This window comes from Aethina tumida, chromosome 7 (genome assembly GCF_024364675.1).
Source record: "Aethina tumida isolate Nest 87 chromosome 7, icAetTumi1.1, whole genome shotgun sequence".
NCBI classification, from domain to species: Eukaryota; Metazoa; Arthropoda; class Insecta; order Coleoptera; family Nitidulidae; genus Aethina; species Aethina tumida.
In genome coordinates, this window is record NC_065441.1 from 14,359,350 (window position 1) to 14,382,370 (window position 23,021).

General features: G+C 27.0%; 1 protein-coding gene across 1 annotated transcript in view; it reads right to left on the reverse strand.

Annotated features, from left to right (window-relative positions):
- Positions 1–20,393, reverse strand: part of LOC109595441 (carbonic anhydrase-related protein 10) — a 171,738-nt gene extending 151,345 nt beyond the window's left edge. The window contains exons 1-2 of the mRNA XM_020010789.2: positions 20,255–20,393; positions 16,990–17,114 (exon numbers count right to left, since the gene is read on the reverse strand). Of these exons, the coding sequence (XP_019866348.1) occupies positions 16,990–17,062 (73 nt within the window). The 5' untranslated portion in view covers positions 17,063–17,114; positions 20,255–20,393. The remainder of the gene's footprint in view (positions 1–16,989; positions 17,115–20,254) is intronic.
- Positions 20,394–23,021: the final 2,628 nt, after the last annotated feature.

A 23,021-nucleotide genomic window follows, 5' to 3' on the forward strand; every position in this document is an offset into this window, starting at 1 on the left:
TCACAATGAAATGTACACGATACAGAAACGCTTTGAAAATAAAGTGTAGATAGAAAACCAATTCTGTTGAGTAAGCTGGGTGTGTCTGCCACTATACCATCCGGAAAGGATCGAAAAAGTAACACATGACAGTAGTGCACCGTTTTTGTATTTTGCCCTTTTCACTACCGTATAAGTCGTATTTTGCTGTTTCTTAAATAGTTTGCATTAATTTAATTGCCTTCGTATGTCATTTCTACTGTAATATGGTTTAATTAGATAAGTATTCCCACATCAAAGGAGGTTGCAGTCCGTCCGTGTAACCGGAGACATACGCAAATGATGGTAATTATAAATGTATTATCAGTAATTAGGCGTCAAACGGGTCTATATATAACGAATATCAGTAATAATGATCGCCAGCAGCACTTCACTAAATTATATTCCGTGCTAGTGGCGCCTTCATATTGTTTCGGTATTTATATGGCAGGCAAGTAATTTGCACATCTCCGAGGAAAACTGTGACTGTTTCCCATGATGGTATCTAATCATGGGTCGCACGCACTGCCCACCACTCGTAAATTAACCAGACTTTACGTCAAAAAGAAGCTCCCATTACGTGACTTCCACCACTATATACTAGGTGTGGATTACTCTCCATACTGATATAACCGTCCGGCATAATCGACTTTTTCTACTAATTATTCTTTTAATAGGCCTGATAAACTTTGCATATATTAACCTTTTTAAACATTATACTATCTGATGCTAAGCTGCCTATTGCTAGCGTACACAATGTGTCGCCATATTTGTTCTAATTTTATTACCAGTATAAATTCAACATTATCTTGTTGATTTTTATAAGTAATAATATAAAACGTAGTTAAAGCAAATGGTTTTTATTTCAAGTCAAATTTATTATTTTTTAAGATTCGAAAATATGGAGAATTTGGAAAATTAATCCTTGAAGGATCATTTGTATTTTGGGTTTAACATTTTTTATTATTTTTATAGGCAACATGTGCGTAAGTTTAATAAGGGTTTTGATGGCCTTAACGCTTCTCGCACAGTGGGACAATTTTATGATAATTACGCAAAACAAGATAGAAAAATAATTTTTATTCAATTTTTATTATGGATTTTAAATAATTTAGTAAAGTATAAGTCAATTTTTTTGTCAAGTTTTGTTATATTTATTTTAATATTATAAATGGATACTGAATTAATTTTGAATAATTAATTTGTTTGTATTATGTTTTTAGTGACTCATTACATATATATTTTTATATTAAATAATAGATAATGTTGTAATAAATAAAGAATCGAAAATATGGAAAATTTGGAAAATCAATAAATAAATTAGTTCTTTGAACGGCCATTTGTAGTTTGGGTTTAACTTTTTTTTTATTGGAACAAAGAGGGGGAAATCTATAAGACGTAGTGCCGGATTTGGATTTAACATTTTTGATTATTTTCATAGGCAATATGTGTATAAATTTTTTGGTGGCTTTAATACTTGTCGCACAGTGGGTCAATTTTATGATAACTATGCAAGATAAGATACGAATCGTTTAGGAAAATAATTAATAATTTCAGTTCAATTTCCATAATGGATTTAAATAATTTAGCAAAGTATAAGTCAATTCTTTTTCTTTTGTCGAGTTTTGTTATATTTGAAGAATAATACAAATGGATAATGAATTAATTTTGAATATAATGTATGCAAGTCCAAAAGTTTTTACACATTCATGATTTATACAGTATTTCTTGATCAAAGATCTTTTCATACTCTTTACATATTTTTATTTAACTATCTTTGTTTTATGTGTCATTTTTCCACTTATTGATTTTACTTTGAGTGAATCGTTTCATAAAAGTCTTTTGCCAAAAGTAAACATTCAATTTAATCATTTTAATTTGTTTCTTATGCATTTGACTAGTTTTGTTCTCTTCTTTAAGTTATTATGTCCTGTAACTTAAATTAAATGTATATATTGAGTATTTGTGTGTCTACTTTCATCTAAGGAAACTGAATAGTTAAGTACTGTTCCATTAAGTTTCGTCGAGTCAAAAAAACTTCAGGTACTAACTTCCAAAAAGTCCACTTTGGTACATATTTCATACCCATTACACATATATTAACTTTAGTTGTAAAAAATTGGTTAGAATATTTTTAATGAAAACGCAGACAAGAATTTTCAGGACGTCGCCACATATTTAGTTGTCATCTATAAATTGAATTAAACAGTTTAACGTTGCAAATATATGATAGACGATGTAATATGTATTTATAAACAGGTCGTTATGTAGTTATTGTAATCCAGTACATAATTCATTAATATTCGTCGTCAATATACAGGTGTAACGTTTATCGATTGTAAAACGGTCTTAGTGATTAATGCCGCCCATAAAGTCCTCCCCGTTTTCAGGTGGATTGATTAATGAAAATTTATATAATCATTGCGAAAAACGATAAGGTGGTGTTTTTCGGGGTGAATTGATGGGTGTAAATCACCGGTTGGCGGAGCGAGCGGGCCATCGTTACATTACAAATGACCACCATCCATCTGAGTTCGTCTTCCGTTTACTTCTCCAGCTACAAATTGTGCCGATATCGAGTAACCGGGCCGGCCCCCGGGGGGACGCCGCCTCTCACACGGTCGTCCATTTGATCCCGAGCTTCCGGACGCCAGTAACAGGTTAATAAACTATATTTTCACCCCTAAACCAATTATGTTGGCGGCGACAACTTTTTCGGGTCCTGTCTGATACTTCCTGACGCTGTGGACCCTTGAATGAGGTCATTAATATCGCACCGGATACATTTATTGGACGCTGAAACGTCGGTTTTATAATAACTGTATGCTAGTTGTATTTAATATTAATTAGTAGCAATTTTTCTAGTTTGAACAACATGAGGATGTGCCAGTTAATGCACTACAACATCCACGTAAAACAATGTAAACGTTTCGCCCATGGTGCACAATCACCCCATTTTTCTCCCGGGTTCATAAATCACATACGAAACCACATACGTTATATTTCCGTCGTAGATCGCCATAAACAACGCCAGAAATTAATAGGTATGCTTTTCATTAGAAATGGAATACTAATAGTACAGTCGTGTACAACAGTAATTCGATGTAAACACAGAACAAACATTCGCCAGCTTAATATGCATAATTATATCAGCGAGGCTTGATTTTTTATTTTGGTGAGGCATGTTAAACATTCCTGATGATTCGAACAAACAGTAATCAGAACTGACTGGCTGCGAAATCAATCAATACAGAGTCCACACTTAGGCGGAAACAAATCAGAAGAACGAATCCAAGTCCAATTTCGAACAACATAAATCACGAAAATGTAAAATGCTTTTGACGTAACCATAATTCATGTATGCATAGTTTAATTCTCTTCCCTGCCATTTTTTTATTAATACCGTGTTGCGAACAATCGAACTTAATTTACAGGAAGCAGTTTCTGGGTTACACCCTCGACTAATTCAGTGTGTTTTCGCCATTAAATCGGGTATTTATTGGTGAAATGACTGGCGAATCGATTTTTGTCAAATGACCAGGCGGAAAAAGTGTTAATGCAAGTTTGATTACAGACTAAGTTGATCATTGATTTGAAATCTGGGCACCGTAATTACTGGACGCTTCACAGATGACCATATTTAAATCACATCAATTTTATTTTGCGTTACTCCTTGATTGTTTTTGGATTACGTCATTGGTGAGAAATGGGATTAATAAATGTTAAATTAATTTATTTATCAATCTAAAATTTATATTATTAAATCATAAACTAATATATTAAAATTAATCAATAAATATATTAGAATTGTCTTAATTCAAATGTATATAATATTGTATTTTTTTTATTTTTTGATTTATTGACATATTGCCTGATTTCATACCATTTTAGTTATTTATGACAGAAGATCACCTTAACATGGACAGAATATTTGATATAATTATATAAATTGCCTAAAATGATTATCATATTTATCATGTATGTTGTGTATTGAAAAGCTATTTACCCAATGACATAGATGTTAATTACAAGCTCAAATAAATTAAAATAATTGATACAATATGACTGTATTGGAAAATTTGTCACTCATAAAAATAACTGCAGTATTAGTTATAAATTTTAATTAAATTAAAATAGAAAAACAAGTTTAAAATTTGTGTTTACTAATCAATTTTCGAAAATATGGTAGTAGAATTATTTTTCTATTAAAAAATACACTATAATTATATGAATGTCACTGAAAATTTATTATATCTATAAAATTTGTTTACTAAGTCCAATTAAAGTCTACCAGATTCAATTAAAATTCCACGAAGTTGTCTACCCTAATCGAAGTACATGAAACTGATTAAAAACGTCAGAAGATGGCAGCATATTATGTATAGAAACAATAGGCAACCAACTTTGGTCAATTTCTTATATGTACATACATACAAGTTTGCTTTTTATTTAGAATATAAATATATGTAGTACTTGTTAAATTATTGTAAAACTCTCCTTAATTAATTATAACATATTCATATTTATAGAATTTAATTGTTAATTAATAATTAATTAGCTATAATTATAAAGTAAATAATTTTTGGTAATTAGTAAAGTTAAAGAGTAAAACCAAAAGAATATTAATTAGGGTTATTTATAAACAATTTCATTAGCATGAATATTAAAAATATTATATAAAAGTAATTAAAATATAAAAATACTAATTACGCAGGATTTTTTCTTTCAATTTATCAAAAAAATATTGTATATAAACAAATAAATCAGTAAAAAAGTTAGTATGTCCATATTTCAAATGTAAATAATATTGATTTGATCAGAAAAGTAAAGAAAAATATTGACTTTTGATTTACTATCATATTTGTTTTTTATGTTGTTTTTATACTATCTATTTTAGTTTTATTACCTCTACTTAGATGAAATATTACATATAATTATGCAAATTGCCTAAAACGATAAATATGTTGGCATACACATCTTGATAAATTCAAGATATATTCGGAAACATTTTGAATATCGAAAATCCATTTATCCAATAGACAAAATGTACCGACCATAACGGAAATATTTATCTTGAAAATAATCCTAGAGACATTATTTCAAACAAACAAACACAAGTATTTTCTAGTCCGTACAATAACGACGCAATAAACTTTGAAAATACCTTAACAAGCCAATTTACTATGGAGCAATAAGAGAAAACTTAGTTTTGTTTATGTGCACTTTTCTGTTCTCCTTGTTCAATTTGACCCCCACCTCCGTGCCACATGATATTTTCCTTAGGTGAAATAATTAACTTTACGGGCTTATTTCCTAAATGTGTCTGCGTTGATGGTTCGAATATATCAAAGAAGTTTCGACAAATGTTCCCGAACACGGAAACCACCGAAATCGATGGTATTTTATTTCACATGTGGAACGACACTAATGAACACATTTTCGTGCAGATTTATCGACGTTTGTTCACGTAACACCGAAATACTTTTCCAAACTGTCCACGAACCGACAAAAACTAAAAATAATACATATCAACTTGCTATTACCCACCAATCTTTACTGCTTAATATCAATAGATGCAACTGACGTCAGTTCCATTAATCAAACACCGTGCATCCAAAAATATGGGCCCGTCCGTCAGTTTAATTGTCGCAACATTTTATTAATTCGTCACGAATTTCGCTGCAACCGTGCTTCAATTTTACCCTTGATTGACTGAATAATTGCAACAAACCGCGGAATATGCAAACATCATTGCCTGATTGATTTCAAATTTATTTTTTTTTTTCGCAACCGTATCGCCGGGCTATTTATTTTTGGCGCTGCCAAACTCAAACCATTTTTGTTCGGCTGAAATGTCATTTTCGATATATACGTTGTAACATAAATTGTTTGATAGTCGCCATGAATTTTGATTTAATGAAAATATTCGAAAGCTATCATCACATCGAATAATTGGATTATAAATTGAAATGTTTCCACAATTAAAGCCCAAATACAAAATCGAACGCAGCAATTCATTACTTATTTATAACAAACTATTTTTAATAAATGGCTTTTATTAAAATTAATTTCCACGCATTCCAACGCAGATATTTTAATTTTCAGCATTGGCGTGACTGTGATTTAAACATTGTTACATATTAAATACCTCAAATGATTATTAATCAAGTGCTTCCTATTATATTTATCAAATAATTTTAGTAGATATTTATTATTATTCGTCGTTTTTGAATATTAATTCAAGTTGATCATATTGCTAACAGAAGAATATGTATTAGAAGTTAGATTACTATTTAAGTAAAATATTATATAAAATAATCCAAAATTGTAAGGTAAACTAATAATTTTTTAAATATATAATATCATAACATTTACGTACACTTTTATTCAGTTATTCAGGTTAATTCTATCGTAAATTTGAACAAACATTAATCCACATTTACTGAATAATCCAAAGTTAAGTGTCAGATTTATGCTTACAGATGTCGTACGTAAATTCGTCAAATGTTAGGCAACTATACATACTATTGTATACAGAAACAACAGTCACTAATTAGTTTTTTATTCTTAGAAATCCGACGAATCAAGGAAACAAATATGACGTTGACAAAAAAGGAGTATTGCAGTTGTATAGACAGCGTCATTTAAATTTAAATTAGACCACAATGTTTGTGTTCATGACTACGTTTAAAATCCGGAATCTCTTTGTGACTTTAGTATTTCAGTGATGGCAGACATTCATTAAGCTTGCCAGGTTTATGTTAAAACTATTTAAGTAAAATGTATCTTTTCATAATCTTTAAAGTGATCGAGAAAATACTTTATAGTTAATATGATGTAATGAAATTTTATTAAATTAATAGATAATAGGTGCAGGCAATATACGAACTATTCTCTGTTGAAATTTCAATTTTCGTAGATTATTTATGAATGTTTTTATTAATCTTTCACCGACAATATTCACAAGCTGTTTTCAATTCAAAAAGCACATCAATTCATCCACTTATGAAACGGTATGGTTTCGTTATTGTTTGTCAGTTCCAATTATTTAGGTATTTCCATTGGTATTTTTATTCAGTTTGCGGCATTTTAATTCATTCAGTTCTGTCGTAAATTTGAACAAACATTAATCCAGGCTTGATTAATTTGCAGCAAAAATGCCCACGAAACTAAAAACCAGTTTTTAATTATTTATCTGTGATTTTTCAGTGTAGGTTAGATAATTATGCATGTAGTATACAAACTATTCACTGTTGAAGTTGTTTTACTAGTTAAATCAAATAAAATTAACAACTTTCGATTCTGGCTTTCATGCAAATACCTGCTAGGTTTATCTGGAAGAATTATTTTAGTATGTTTTAATTAACATTCCATCAAATCACTTGTTTTTATTACATTGATAACATTCGCAAGCAATTTTTCATTTAAAAGAACATCAATTCATTCACATATGAGAGATACAGTGTCGTTATTGTTCCGCAGCTCCAATTATTTAGCTATTTCCATTGGCATTTTTATTCAGTTTGCGGCATTTTAATTCATTCAATTCTCTCGTACATTTGAACAAACATTAATCGGGGCCTGATTAATTTGCTGAACAAAACTAAAAGAAACAAACAATTCTTTTTTGCTAAATTCACAGAGAATTTTTCTGCATGAGTTGGTTATTTATGAATTAAAAAAAGTGAACTACTCTTTATTGAAATATCCCTAATAAAGTACTGATTCAGTCAAGTGAAGTTTACACTTTATTATGTTGAGAAACGGAACTTAATCCTAATAACACGACCTGTATATTTTTTTAACTGTTACAGTTCTAAAAAGTGAACTAAAGAAACATATATTTCATATTTCTCTTGTAGGTGGTTTTTATGCAAATCTGTATTGATGTATCTGGAAGATTTCATTAAATCACTGGTCTTGTTTTACTGTTGACAGTCGCAAGATATTTTAAGTTAAAAAAGCACATTCATTAATCCACTTTTGAACGATATGCCTTCTGTTATTATTCGGCAGTTCCAATTATTTGGCTACTTCCATTGGTATTTTTATTCAGTTTTCTGGTAAATTTGAACAAACATTAATTTAGGTCTGACTAATTCTCTGAATAAACAAAGAAACAATAATTTTTTTAACAAATTCTCCCACAATATTGATTAGTTAATTATGCATACCAAATACTCCCTATGGAAGTTATTTTACTAATAAAGTACTATTAACTAGTTCAGTCAAGTAAAATTTACAGCTTTCGTAGCACGTTTTCATGCAAATGCCAGATAGGTATTTTAGCTTTTAATTAAGCAAACATAGTTTGTAAAACAAAGATGCAGCACTTTCTATAGATCAACACTTGTTACTAATCTTCCCCTTAATGGTTGCATAAAATCGCTTTTAAATTTTTTAAAACGCACCAATATTGCACCGGGAATTCATAAAATTTATAGTGGACAGTAACTTTTCAGCATTCCGAAATGTTGAATAGATGTGTCAATCTATTACGCGAATATATTGAAAGGAATGTGATGCTTTCGTTTTTATTTTTTGGCGGCAATGCGTCGCTTATGGTATTTAAATTTATGCAAAACACCACTAAATTTTGGCAACCATTGTACTGGCACGATAAATTCACTGGACGCAATGCATTGTTTAAACATTTTAGTGTGCGCACAGACAAAAAACTGACGTGGACATAAATATGCATGCGATTTATCGATTTTTAGTAAAATACGTTTTGTTTGCGTAAATTACTTTTAAAGATAATATTTGGTTTTATTCATTTGCCCTACTTCAATTGTCACTTCAAAGATGGCAGTACTATGGGTATTTAAGGACTAGGCATCATAGTTAACACTGGGACCTTATATTTACATATCAAATTTTTAATTTATTTTCGTGACGATAAAATTTATAATTAATTGTAGCTTTTATATTATTATTTAAAATTTAGAAACGAAATTGTTAATTGAAATACACATATACAACAGTTTGATAACTTGAAGCAAATTGGTTGGAAATGTCCAGGGTGAAAATAATGAGTAATTTTTACTTGATAACTCGAACTTCTATTACTTGAATATTTTGATAACTCGAACTAAATATTTGGCATATTTAACCTTCGAGTAGTCGAATTTCTGTTATCTCCGGTAAATTCCTCGAGGTTTTTCTTTTCCGGCATTCCCAGTCGGCAACAATTTTAAAATTAGAATAATGTAGAACACTCCTACAATTAACTTTATGGTGTTTACATCATAAATTTTATGCAGTACATACTTAATAGATTTCAAAATGTTAATTTTGATAAGTTGTGTACTTTAGAATCTTTTGTAATATCCACCTTAAATCAAATTTACATTATAAGTACACATTTAAACTTTCTGTGTATGTATTTTATTTAATAACTCGAAGTCATCAAAACTCGATTTTTTGGCAATTCATTAATTTACTCATGTTGCATTATACTCTATTCTAAAAATAACAATAATATTACTAATTTAGTAATTAGAAGTTTATAGAGAACTTAAATTTCATGAATAAAAATGACATTAATTCAATTTTTTTGAAGTAAGGCTCTATTCATTGGATTTTTAAATTCTACGTCAAATTCTGGACTTATTTCATTTTGGGTCATTTACCTGCCTTCATAAAATACTCCTTATCAAATATAAAATGAAGTATTTAGTATTTCTTTTTCATTTCGTAATATATCATATATTTAAAATAAATAGGTCATGTCTCAAAAGTATTGTAAAAGATTGAATGAATCAAAAGTTAAAGCTATTTTCGATTAAATGGTTAAAATTGCAAACAATCAACTATTGTTTTCCATACAAATTAATCAACAATAAATTTAACAAATAAAATGGCAATTGTAATGATTTAGAATAAAATTATTAATTAACATACAAATGAATACACAAACATACACATATTATGACAAAAGTCCATTAAAATCCGAACTAATAATAGCCGAACTACCTCTTCTAAAGGACGTTTATTATTAACAAGTTATTAACTATTCTATTCCAGTAAAACGTATAGTCTCGTTACATTCATTACTTCTTTTTCATCGAAATACTACAAAATTTACGCTTTAATTAAGCTGAAACAGTTTCGAAACAAAAACAACGAAAATAAAAAACACCGGCCAATTTTCAATGGGTTAATTTCTAGGCAAAGTATTAATATTTCACGTGGTCGCTTTCACATTCTACTACGTTTACCTAAAAAAATATAAAATTTTGATTTAAAATTTTAATATTCTTGGTGAAATTGAAGTATGTCGGTGTAAACCTGGTTCAGTGAAGTTCGATTGGATTTTTCACAGACAAAATTAATTAGCTAACGAGACGGCAAAAAAACCGTGCAACTATTCGGACGCAGTTTGCGGAACGCTTAAGCATCGACGACAACGTCAGTCCGGACGTGATCCTTATTATGCAGCGAACGGCATTTAGGCCGCATTAAAACAACAAAACCGCATCGGACATTTTTCGCGAGCGAGCCCGTAAACAAGAGCGCGGGGCTCGTAAACGGGCCCCCGGACGCATTTTCCGTAATTAATTCCACTTCGTTCGAATGCGGTCGTCCAGCAATTCTTTGCATTAGCGGTCGCAGGCGTCGACCGACGCGACCGCACGGGGCGTCGAGTGTTGTTGCATTATGAACAAAAATTTGCACACGCCGACGTTGTGTCGCATCAAACGCGTTCGTTCACACGTCGCTCCACGTTCCGATTTTGGATGACCGGATCGATTTCATTAGCGTAGTGCGATTTGCGGCTGCCGATTTTTTTTTTTTTTTTTTGCGTGTTTGATGTTTGATTCACGCAAATTTTATTATTAGGGAAATGGTGGATAAACAAGCTGATCAAATTGGGCTGGTTTTAAAAATTGTGGTAACTGTTTCCGATATGTGCAAGCAACGCGGACTTACAGTTACTAAAAGCTTTTTTTAGCTTTTCAAATTCAGTTTTACTACTTATTTTTTTACCATCCCAACTATGTGGAAAATTGCCAAAATTACCCCAGTAATTCATAATAAATCAATACAAAAATTAATTTCGGATAAAAAATATTTTTTTGTGTTATAAATGAAACTTCACGTGTTTTGGTCGGAAACCAAAACTTACAGGGTAATTTTATAGGCATGAAATTTGAAGAAATCGTACTAGCAAATTTGTTATAGTAAATATAACTACACAACTAGATTAACCACCTCCTAAAATCAGTATTTCATTCACAATTGTGTAAAAATATTAAAAATCATATTTTTTTTATTAAATTGTCTATAATAATAAATTAACAAAAACAGCATGAATTACAACAAAATTATGTTTAAACTAATACACTCAAAACTCAAATTTTCGTAAATTCATGGTAAAATTAATGAATTATGTGTGGAAATTACTAAAGAACAATTGAGAAAGATAACCACGAATTAAGGAAAAAAATATAATAAATGCATTGAATTGAAGGGTAGATTGGTGGAAGCAAATAAAGAAGATTGAAGTTAAGTATTATTAGCATAATATTCCAATATTGAAAAATAGAATAATTTGAGTTATTTTTGACAGTTTTGATTAAAAAATAAATTCATAAGAAGAACCTGATTTATAATTTTTCCACAGAATTATGAATATGCTTAACTTTTTTATGAAATTTTGGAGTTTTTAAACCAGTGAGTAGTCCATAAAATACAAATTTTATGGGTGTGTCTCGCTTTCAAAAACGGTCATACTGTATAAATGGAATTAATTATACGAGTGAATAAGTTAAATGGCATTAAAGTCAAAGCTTTTTTATTATTATAAAAATACACTAAAGATGTAACTACTTTAAACTGGATATATATGAACAGAATTGTACGGATAAATAAATTAAATGGCAAGTAAAAGCTTTTTATTTAATTAAATAGTTCAGATCAAGGTTTTAAAAATAAATCATGATTATTCAATAAATTCCATTATCGAAATAGTCAAAATTTTCAAAAAATACTTCTAGAAAATATATCATAAAACACATTTTAATTGTTGTAATATTTAATTACAAAACAACACTCACATTGTTTACTCCAATATTACTTTTATTTTTATTACACTCATCCAATTAAAACCATTTATTAAATGACAATGTAAAATCATTCTTATATAATAAAATTAAATGTCTAAAATTCTAATTAGTTACTTAGATTAGAGATACTATTTATTAGAGATATTATTTATTTATTATTTATAGATCAACAATAAGAAAATAAATAGGTTTATAAATTCCAGAATGGAAATACAATTGTCAAAAATATTCCTGGAAGGATTATTTTAAAATATCTTTTAATTGTTAATTTCTGTAAATTTAATTAAAATACTACCCTTATTTTTATAACACCCAAGGTATTTAATTATTTTATTGTTTTTATAAAACTTTAAAACCACTAAATTATATACAAAACATCAGTTTTGGTTTTAATTTAAACCAGATAGTAAGGAATAGAATAAATTGTACGAGTACATAAATAAAATGCAAATATAAGCTTTTCACTTAATTATCATAAAATATATATTCCAGATGGTCGTTGAAAAAGATAAACCGTAGTTGGAATAATTATTAGAAAACTTTTTAATTAGGTGTGGTATTATTTAAAATCATGGAATCATATAAAAAAGTATTTTTTAATACTTTTTGTAATTATCTTGTTTTACTATCTGATTTTGGTATTTATATTTTTATAAAAATTATAACACAGAAACAAGATTTACGCCAAAGAAATCAATAATTTAAAACGGAAATTGGAGATGTTGAATTGTACAGACAAAATGACAAGTAAAAGCTTTTTATTTAATTAAATGAAATAACAAATTTCATATCAATGTAAAAGGAAATTACAATGTCAGAAATTTTTCGAATAATACAGTTTTGTAAACTTACGTACAATTTCCAAGTTTTTTAATAATATTTAAGATTACTTAAATGATATTATGATATCTAGTTAAACTTTTAAAAACACATTGTGAACCTATGATTTTTTATCAGAATTGAAGGAGAGAAAAATAATGAAACCCCTTGAATGAATGTTACAAAACAGTTTTTAATTGTTGCCATATTCAGATAAAAGAATACAGCCACATTCTTCACACTTTGTATTTCAGTCCAACCTTACTATTATTTTTTATTAAACTCATCAAGTTAAAAGCATCGACTGATATAAAGAAATAAACTTAACCTTTTTTATGTTCTTTCACTAAATATCATTAAATCGTTAGATCATTTATATCTTTGTAATATTTGTAGAAACTTTTGTAGACAAAAAAGCGGAATTTAACAATTAATACATCTTTAATTATTTTAATTTTTTAGTTAAAAAGAAAAAAACAGCCAAATTGTTTAGGATCTGTATTTTAATCCATTACTCCAATTATATTTATTATACTCGTTAAGTGAAAACCACTGAACATTAGGGAGAACTAAATTGATCATTTTTTACACCATTGTTTTACTGTTTGATTTTTTTACATTTAGAAATGTTCTCATTGTAATTATAACGTCGATACTAGTTACTAAATTCTCTAATTATGTTGTAGATTAAATTAATTGAATAAATATATAAAATATCCAGCAGAAGCATTTTATTTAATTAAATAAAATATCATATTTTTTAGAATAAATTTTATATTTCATTTGTATGTATTGTAAAATGATATAAATGTAATTGTTTTTAAAACGCCAGAGTGGAATTATTCAAAATTAATTCAAATAATGCAATAGTAACGTAATAGATTTTTTTTATAAATTTAAAAATTGTTTTATATCGTATTGTATCCACAATCTGCTTTTGTTGTATTTATGATTGAAACATACATTTTATACTATTGTAAACAATAAATTGAAAGTAAACAACATACATCTGCCTCTTTCATTCAAAATTCAGTGCATTAACATGGAAATACAATATAATTTACATTAGTTACTATGTTAGTGTTGGATCATTTTATTGCAGCGTATGGAATAAAAGATGGCACAAAAGTGCTTTTAGTATTTTTTCCGCGTTGTCTAAGAAAAGAGATAGATGTTCGCCTCGTACCGGGCTTAATGCATTTTAAACTCGGCATAATCCAAGTATTCGTAGTGTTTAGGCATCGGACCGAACGTGTTAGGACGTTAGCGTTCCATCATACAATATTGAGAACATAAATAAAATATAACAAGAAACTAAACTCGGGTATAATACAAAGAAAACAACGTAACGTGCTTGAGGATCGTATTGTCAATGTATTTCAAGAATACATTAAATGCAAGAAAGGTTTTACGGGCAGTTTCACGTTCCTCTTTTTATACAGCTCGAAACTGACCCCCCTATTCATGGTCCTTTTATACTTTGCTCCCGTTCCTTTCCGCAGTCCGCGATAACACCTCTGGGATCCATCGACTTTAGTCCCGCAACAAATGCCTCCGTTTTGTCATTAATTCCAACGACTAAAACGAAATTACTACCATCCCGTTTCTCACGCTACATGCTTTGATTTTTCAATCATCTTACCACATTTTTTTTATTCAACCGTTTCCGATGCAGTTCCTGCGATTTAATTTATTGTAACGTATCGGGATCATGCGGGAGTTTGATTGAAATGATCAGTTCGGTCGGTGGTTAGGTCGGTTATTTTGGTGTGCTTTTGATTAACGTTGGCGCACTGTAATTGCATATATCGTAAATAAACGTGAAAGCATTAACTTCATGTCGAAATTGAAATTATTATAGATGCATGCCGTTGTGGGTTTATGAATGTTGAATTGAACTTATTCAGCAAAAATATCCACGAACAACCGACTAGATCGGTCGATGTTTCATGCAAAATTTTACGGAAAAATTTATAATATTTTACGTTAAATCAGTGCACAATAAATCATCTGACGGCGCTTCCATTTAATAGGAAAAAATTCACCAACATTTTTCATCAGTATTTAATAATAGTAATTTAAACTAATAATATTAATATATATATATATAATTATGTAATTTTTTTTTTTTCATTTTAAATAAATTAATATTTAATTTCTTTTCATATTTATATCAAATTTTTTACATATAACAATTCATAAATATATAAAACATAAAACAAATCAATGACAAATTTGTTAATAGAAATATTTAAATTGTTACAAATTTGAAAACATTTAATAAAGTTTTCATAAAATATTTGTATTTAATTCAATTAATGTCAAATTTTTCAAAATTTAATTATATAAATATTTAAAAATTCTCTAATTTAACAAAATTAATGTAAAATTTAATTACTGATTCTACGTTTTAAATATTATTACAATATAAAAATAAATTATTTAATTTCTTGTCCTTTTATTTGTTTGTCTTATTTAATTAAATCTGAATCATGCATTTTATTTCCATCAATTAATAATAATAAGTTCAAAATTCTTTGATTTAGCAAAATTAATGTCAAATTTAATTGTTGAATCTACGTTCCAAGTGTTATTACAACAACTTCAACAAAATTATTAAACATTATATAGTAAATAAAATAAAATGTTTGGGTGTTATAAACTTAGAAATATTGAATAAAATATTATTTTTATGAAATATTTGTTTTTAATTCAATTAATTTTTCAAAACTTCAAAACAAACTCTTTCAAACTTAAAAAATTCTTTAATTTAACAAAATGAATGTAAAATTTAATTATTAATTCTACGTTTTAAATATTATTAAATAAATTACTAAATTTCTTGTCATCTTTATATATATTTGCACAATAAAAGTGTATATTTTTAAGTAGTAAAGTAATTGCTAAATTTGTTAATAGACCTTAATTTTCAATAATTAGTTAATTTTATAAAAAAATATATTTTAAATAATTAAATAAGAATTATTAATTTTATTTTCCACAATTAAGATTTAATTTTTTTTTAATTTAACAAAATTAATTTAAAATTTAATTGTTGATTCATTTAGTAGTATATTTTTATGTATATTTACATATTAAATACAAATTTCAAATAATTATTATCCATAAAATTATTAAACATAATGTAGTAAATAATTACTAAATTTGTTAATAGAAATATAAAATGAAATGTTTGGTGTTATTAATTTGGAAACATTGGATAAAATATTATTTTTATAAAATATTTCGTATTTAATTCAATTAAATAGAATTGATTATATAGTAATTACTGATTTTAAAAATAATTACATATAGAAATTTTTCTCGATATAATGATTTACACAACAGAAAATTTTTCAAATAATTGCTTGATTAATTTATTTATAAATAAATAAAACAAAATGCATAATATATTATAAATTTGAGGAAAATATTTGATATTTAACTCAATTTAGCAGAAATCATTTATCGTATTATTGTTTTCAAATGTGGTGAATATTTTATTGGTTATCATTTATAATTATCATATTGTTACAATTAAAGTAAAATAATTTTGCGTCATTTGAACAATACCTCCTTCATATTGTTTAAAGTTTCAATAGAAATGTACATGTTTAAGAGTTTAACAAAATCTATTTTATATCTTATCACAGTAATTTCTGTATAAATAAAAGAAAGAAAAAAGATAATTGTTACATTTTTTAGGAGGAAACGAATAAACAAAAAATCGTATAAAATATCAAATTTAGAATTTTATTTTATATTTTATTCCTCTGGTCTTTTACGTCTAATTCTAGATAAATTAAATGTAGTCCAGATTTACATAAACTGCTCAATAATTTATTGCTTTTATTTACAGTTATTTATAACGGTGGATTTGTTATTATTAATCATCCCGAACTCAATGGCTAAACTTTAATTGAAATAATTTATTAAAATACATCGCTTTATTTTACTATTTTACTATGATTTGTTATTTAAAATTTGCAGGGATATAGACATTAACAATCAATAGTACTAAATTATAAAAGTGTAAAAATTATTTAATTTATAGACCGCTTTAGAATGTTATTTATTCACTTACCTTGACTGAGGAGAAGGACGTGGATGAAAACCACCAGGAAAACGCAGCTCGACATTTTCATAATTAGCTTCATTCTGCTCGTTGTTTTATTTCCTTAAATCGGGCATCGTTCGTTTATTACATCACTGCAAACAAAAAAATATTAAATCAATATTAATTTTTAATAATTGCAGTTTGTTTTCAATTTTTTTTCGGTACCAAAATTTGTTTGAAAATAATGAAACCCTTTGAATCATTCAATTTGTTTCTGTGCGCGCGTAAATTTTAATTAAATCAAAAATAATTAAACCGGATGTAATAAAATACTGAAAACATTTCATTATTTTGTTCAGCACGGAATAACAGTTTTATAGCAAAATTTGCGCCACTACAACTGAAAGTTTGACGTAATATTCCAGCGTCACTTAAATTACAATAATTTTGTGCACACATTAAGACATTTCTCTAATTGTTATCAGGTGTATTATCGTCCAATAAAATTCTCGCATTGTTATGTTATTAAATTGTATATAATTTAGCCATAAAAACCCAACCCTTATTCCTGTAGCAGACATGCTATTTTTTGTTCACAAATGGTAAAAAAAGTAACAATAATTGGATGAATTTTAGTTCTTTATAACGTTGAATAGAAATTAATTATTTAGAAACAAAAACTTTAGATTAAGTTGTTAATAAGTAATCCAGTGTGTGGGAATAATCTTTCATAAATAACTTATGAAACAAACTTCTAGCCATAAATCACATTCAAACTAAACTAGTGTTATATTTCACAAGTAATTAATTTTTTATCACGTTTTAAAGAACGAACTGTCAACTACATTATATATTTTTCAACAGCTTATTTTTAGGTTACAGATTTAAAATTATCAATGTTTTTAATGCTGAATTATCGCCGTTAACATAAAACCAAATTTATGGATATCAAAAATTATTAGGGGAAGAACAATAAAATTTTTATTTCAGGCCGCCTAGAGCCGGAAGATTATGTATGTAGATTGGGCGCCTTCTCCTGAGGTCAAGCCACTTTCACCCTTTATAAATAAATTTCATTTTTCAGTAAATTGTTTCCGCCGCATTGTTATATCTCACGAATATACTAAACTTTCTTAATACTCCATCTGGAAAACTATGACTTGGTACACTAAAAAAAAACAATGTATAAATTTCGCGACGTAAGTAATAAAACAACTTTGAAGCAAATTGTAAAGTTCAAAAATTTAATTAGGTCTCTAGTATGTCAAATGTTTTGCTGTTGATAAAATTTAATTTAAAAATACTCCGTGCCTTTATAGCCGGATAGATTGTTCTTATAAACGCGTACGCGACACGACGTATCAAACCAAAAATGATACGAATAAAATTAATTTGCTTTCGTGGTTCTGACGCTTTTTAGGGAATTTAATTGTCCGATGTGGCTCATAGTGATTTTAAATATACTCATCGATTAAAAGTGTATTTGATTGTACTGATTGGTAATATAAAATTAAAATACCGTTATTTCAATTCGATTTTAGTTAAAAAAATTATTTTACAAATAACAACATATTTTTTAAAATCAGTTGTTTTCATCGTAATTTATGATTATTATGATATAGAACATTAATTAAATAAACAATTAAGCTTTATTATAAATAAATTTTTCTATTTTATTTTAAATTTATCACAATTTATTAAATAATACAATTTCAATGTTAAATTAAAATAAAATAATTATTTTACAACATTTAGAAAATCTATTAAAAATTTATCAACGAATTTTTACATTTAATGTTTGATGTTATCAGTTATCAATTATTAAAAAATAAACAATGCTTTAAGTTTCATGACTTTGATAAGCACGAATTGACAAAATGATTTTTTTATTCGAGATATTAATATTTAATATATTTTTTATACTTGGACAATTAAACCAAATAAATTATATAAAATGACCTTTTAATTTTTACTTATTTTTTTTGTCAATACTTTAAGACGTTAACACATAAAAAATTGAAATTATTTTTATAAATTCAAAATAAGTATTTTATTTCCATTTTACTTTTTACATAAAACTTAAAATATTTCCAAAAATATATAATTTTGAATAAATGCAGACATTTTAAAATTTTCATGTAAGTTTAGTAATTTTAATATACTTTTGGTGTATTGTTTATAAATTATTAAAAAATTATATTAACTGATGATTTAAAACTAAAATTTTCGTAAGTCTGATACATAATTAGAAAAAATAAAATGACAAGACTATTATTTTTATATTATAGATTATCAAAAAATAAATGATGGTTAAAGTTTCATAACCTTGATAAACACGAATTGATAAAATGATTTTTATTCCAGATTTTGATATTTAATAGATTTTTTTATACTTGGACAATTAAACCTAATTAATTATATACAAATTATATAATGACCTTTTAAATTTTATTTAATTTTTTGGACAATATATTTTAGACGTCAATACATAAAAAAATGTCATTTAAAAATGAAAATCGAAATTATTTTTATGAATTTAAAATACCTATTTTATTTCCATTTTTTTACATAATACCTATTTTTTACAAAAAACATTTTACATTTTTTTATGTAAATCTACTAATTTTAATATATTTTTGGTGCATTATTTATAAATTATTAAAAAATTATATTAACTGATGATTTAAAACTAAAATAAAAAGTTGATACATAATTAGAAAAAAAAAGACAATACTACTGTTTTTATATTCTAGATTTTAAAAATTTAATAATAAAAATAGTAATAATGTACATTCCGAACCTTCTGAAATGTTTTTACTTATTTTTTTAATAAGATATAAATTATATTAATGTAATAATGTTTTATATACATTTCAAAATTAATAAAGGAATATGTTATATTGTTTTTATTATATTATAGTAATTAATACTTTTTTAAGACATTAATATATTTTCATAAATACAAATGTAGAGTAAATTTGGATCTTTTACAATTTTTTATAATTATATCTTTAAAACATTTAGACATAATTTTTATTTAATTACTTCATACTATTTTATATAAATTAATATAATTAATTAAAAATTTTATTTAAAAAATAATAGTTACAATAATAATTTTACAACTTACTGACTGGAGCAAGTCTCCTTATCTCGTGTATCATAACACTATTGTCACGTGCTACGTCTATCATAAATTTATTCTATTTATTTACCCCCAAACATTTACCCAGTTTTGAGGGTTTAATACCACCAATCAGACAACCAATCGCAAAGTACGGTAAAAATTTACCTCAAAAAGTTCAAAGGATAAAATGTAACTCCGGTTCGGTCAACGTGTGCGAGAATAAATCTCGACGCGTCGCCGAAATTGTAGTAACACGTCGCGACGCTACACAACCGCACCGCACGGCGTCCGACGACCATGTGGAGCGTCGCGGCGCCCCAAAACCCGACTCGGAGTGCACCGCATAGAGGCGAAGGACCGATTGGTGGGGGTACGCCTGCGGTCGACTTTGATGCCTCCCATTCCCGATTCCCGCTACCTGTGGGAAATTACGACGAGCGCTCTTGATTGTTGCAGCTTCCTGCAGGACTTTTCGTTCTCCGGCGACTTTTTGTCTGAATACGTAATTTCATACGACACTCTTCCGGAATTCATAATTTCCGACAATTACAACGGCCGTTCCGCGCGCGACCTCGGTGCCGCGACGCGCCTCCTCCTCCCGCACCAGACGGATTCTTTGTGGGCTTTTTGCGCGCCCGTTAATGGACGTGCAACACTTCCGAATACTTTTGGCCTTTGTCAAATGTTCCGGCAAATTGTTCCTTAATTACCATTTTGCACAAATAAGGAGGCGCACCGTTTCAGTTCTTGAGATAATGTTTCATGTAATAAGACTTTCGTAGTTTTCTTTGTTAAAGGTCAACTATGTTGATTTTCTGGTCAGTGAATTCAAATTTTATTTAGTTAGTTTAATTATCGGGAATAAAGATTTTATAAAATGTTTTAAAATTTAGATGCACATAAAGGTAAATAAACATTTTATAATAAATTAATAATTTAATTGAGATGATTATTTTTTTACTAAAAACATTAACCTCAGTCGGTCCACATAATATGATTAAAATATTATATTTAAAATACGGATACGTTTTGAATATTTAATTTGTAATTGGTCTACATTATTATTTCATTCATTGTGATTTTATGATAAATATAACATGGAATATTAAATTTCATAGTTTTAATTAAAATATACTATAATCATGTATGCATGTTATAATTATAATATATTAATTTAAATATTTGATAAAAAAGTAAATTTTTTAGTTTCTATTTTATTTAAGATATAACCTGTATCGAAAATTATATATTATAAAATAAAATAAAATAAAATAAAATTTCAGATGATTTACAAATAATATTAAAATTTTATTGGATTTTATTAATTTTGATTTTCTGTTTTATAAAATTTGTAATGTAATTGTAACGGTCATTTAAAATAAATATTTTAATTTGTATTTGTAAAACTTGAAATTTATTATATATTTTTAAGCTGTATAGGAATAAAATTTACACAAGTAAATGAAAAATTTACATTATTCTAAAAAACGAGTTTTTCATTGTGTATCATTTTTATTATGATTTTACACTTTAAAATAAATAGTTATGATTCCGTATTCTGAGTATGCGCAAAATTGTATTAAATATCTTTATCTTTATTCATTTTTAAATAAAATATGTCAAATGTATCAATATGTATTTATTATGAAAATATGAAATTAAAATAATAAACTTTTTAAATTATTTTTTATTATCTGTTAAAATATTAAATTTATACTTTTTACATAAACTTTGTAACTGTATTGATTTTTCATTTAAAATGAAATTGTAGTACAGATGAGTTTTAGTTGTAGAATATAAATGTACATAAAATACGAATCTTGAATGCACAATGAAATGTGACTATATAAATATATTATTTTTATCATGATTTTATGATTAATCTGGAATATTTTATTAGTATACATTCTACACTTTTAAATAATATATATTGTAATAATCATATTTTATTATATATTTATGATTACAAAATTTAACTAATTAGTTTATTTTAAATATCTTTATTAATTTTATTTAAAACATCAGTTTTATCAAAATTTATTTATAAGAAAGAAAAGGTTTAATAAATATTAAAATTCTGGATAATTTTAAATTTGATAATTGGAATGTTATATATTACTTATTATTAGGTTCTATGTTCAATATAAAATTTAAATTAAACATTACATTTTGTAGAAATTCATTATAAACTAAAATAAATAACAGTACTATTACCACAATTTAATATAACACGAATTATTTATTTATTTTGATTAAAGACAGATCTGTTTGTTTGCGATACTCAATCATCGTTTATTAACAACATTCCAATGACCCAGATTCACCACGAATGTGGGTAAAACGCACGCAATGCCGAACAATGAGTCTCGGAAATATTTATCTACGTTGTAGTAATTACGAAATGAATCTATTGTTACATGGGGAATATTAAAACAAAATAGTAGTTGCGCCTTTAACTGACATATTTTACTTCCCCCTTTATTCATCAACAATGAAACACAACAATCTAGACATTTCTTTTTTTTTCATTTCTGTAGAAAATTAAAAATCGCGGCATTGCGTTTTGATGATTGCCTCCAGGATAAAATAGCAATCATCACCAGCCATGATAAGCTTCTGTTGGCCTTTTCTGCCGCCGTACTCCGTCCATGGTCGAGAGCTGCTTTCCAGATACAATTTTCATTCTTGATTTCCTTTGAAATACGAACCTTAGTAATTTCCCTACGAAATTTTCTATTATCCAGATTACGATTTGCATACGGAGAATCACTGTTCCTCCATATACGTATATCTACGCCGATGGAATTGCTTATTTCGTTTAATGATTCTCCGGTATATGGGATATTGAAAATTATTTTTTAAATCCCATGCACAGATAAGAGTTTCTATTTATTTTATTATGTCATTTCGAGAACATAAATGGAGAAGAATT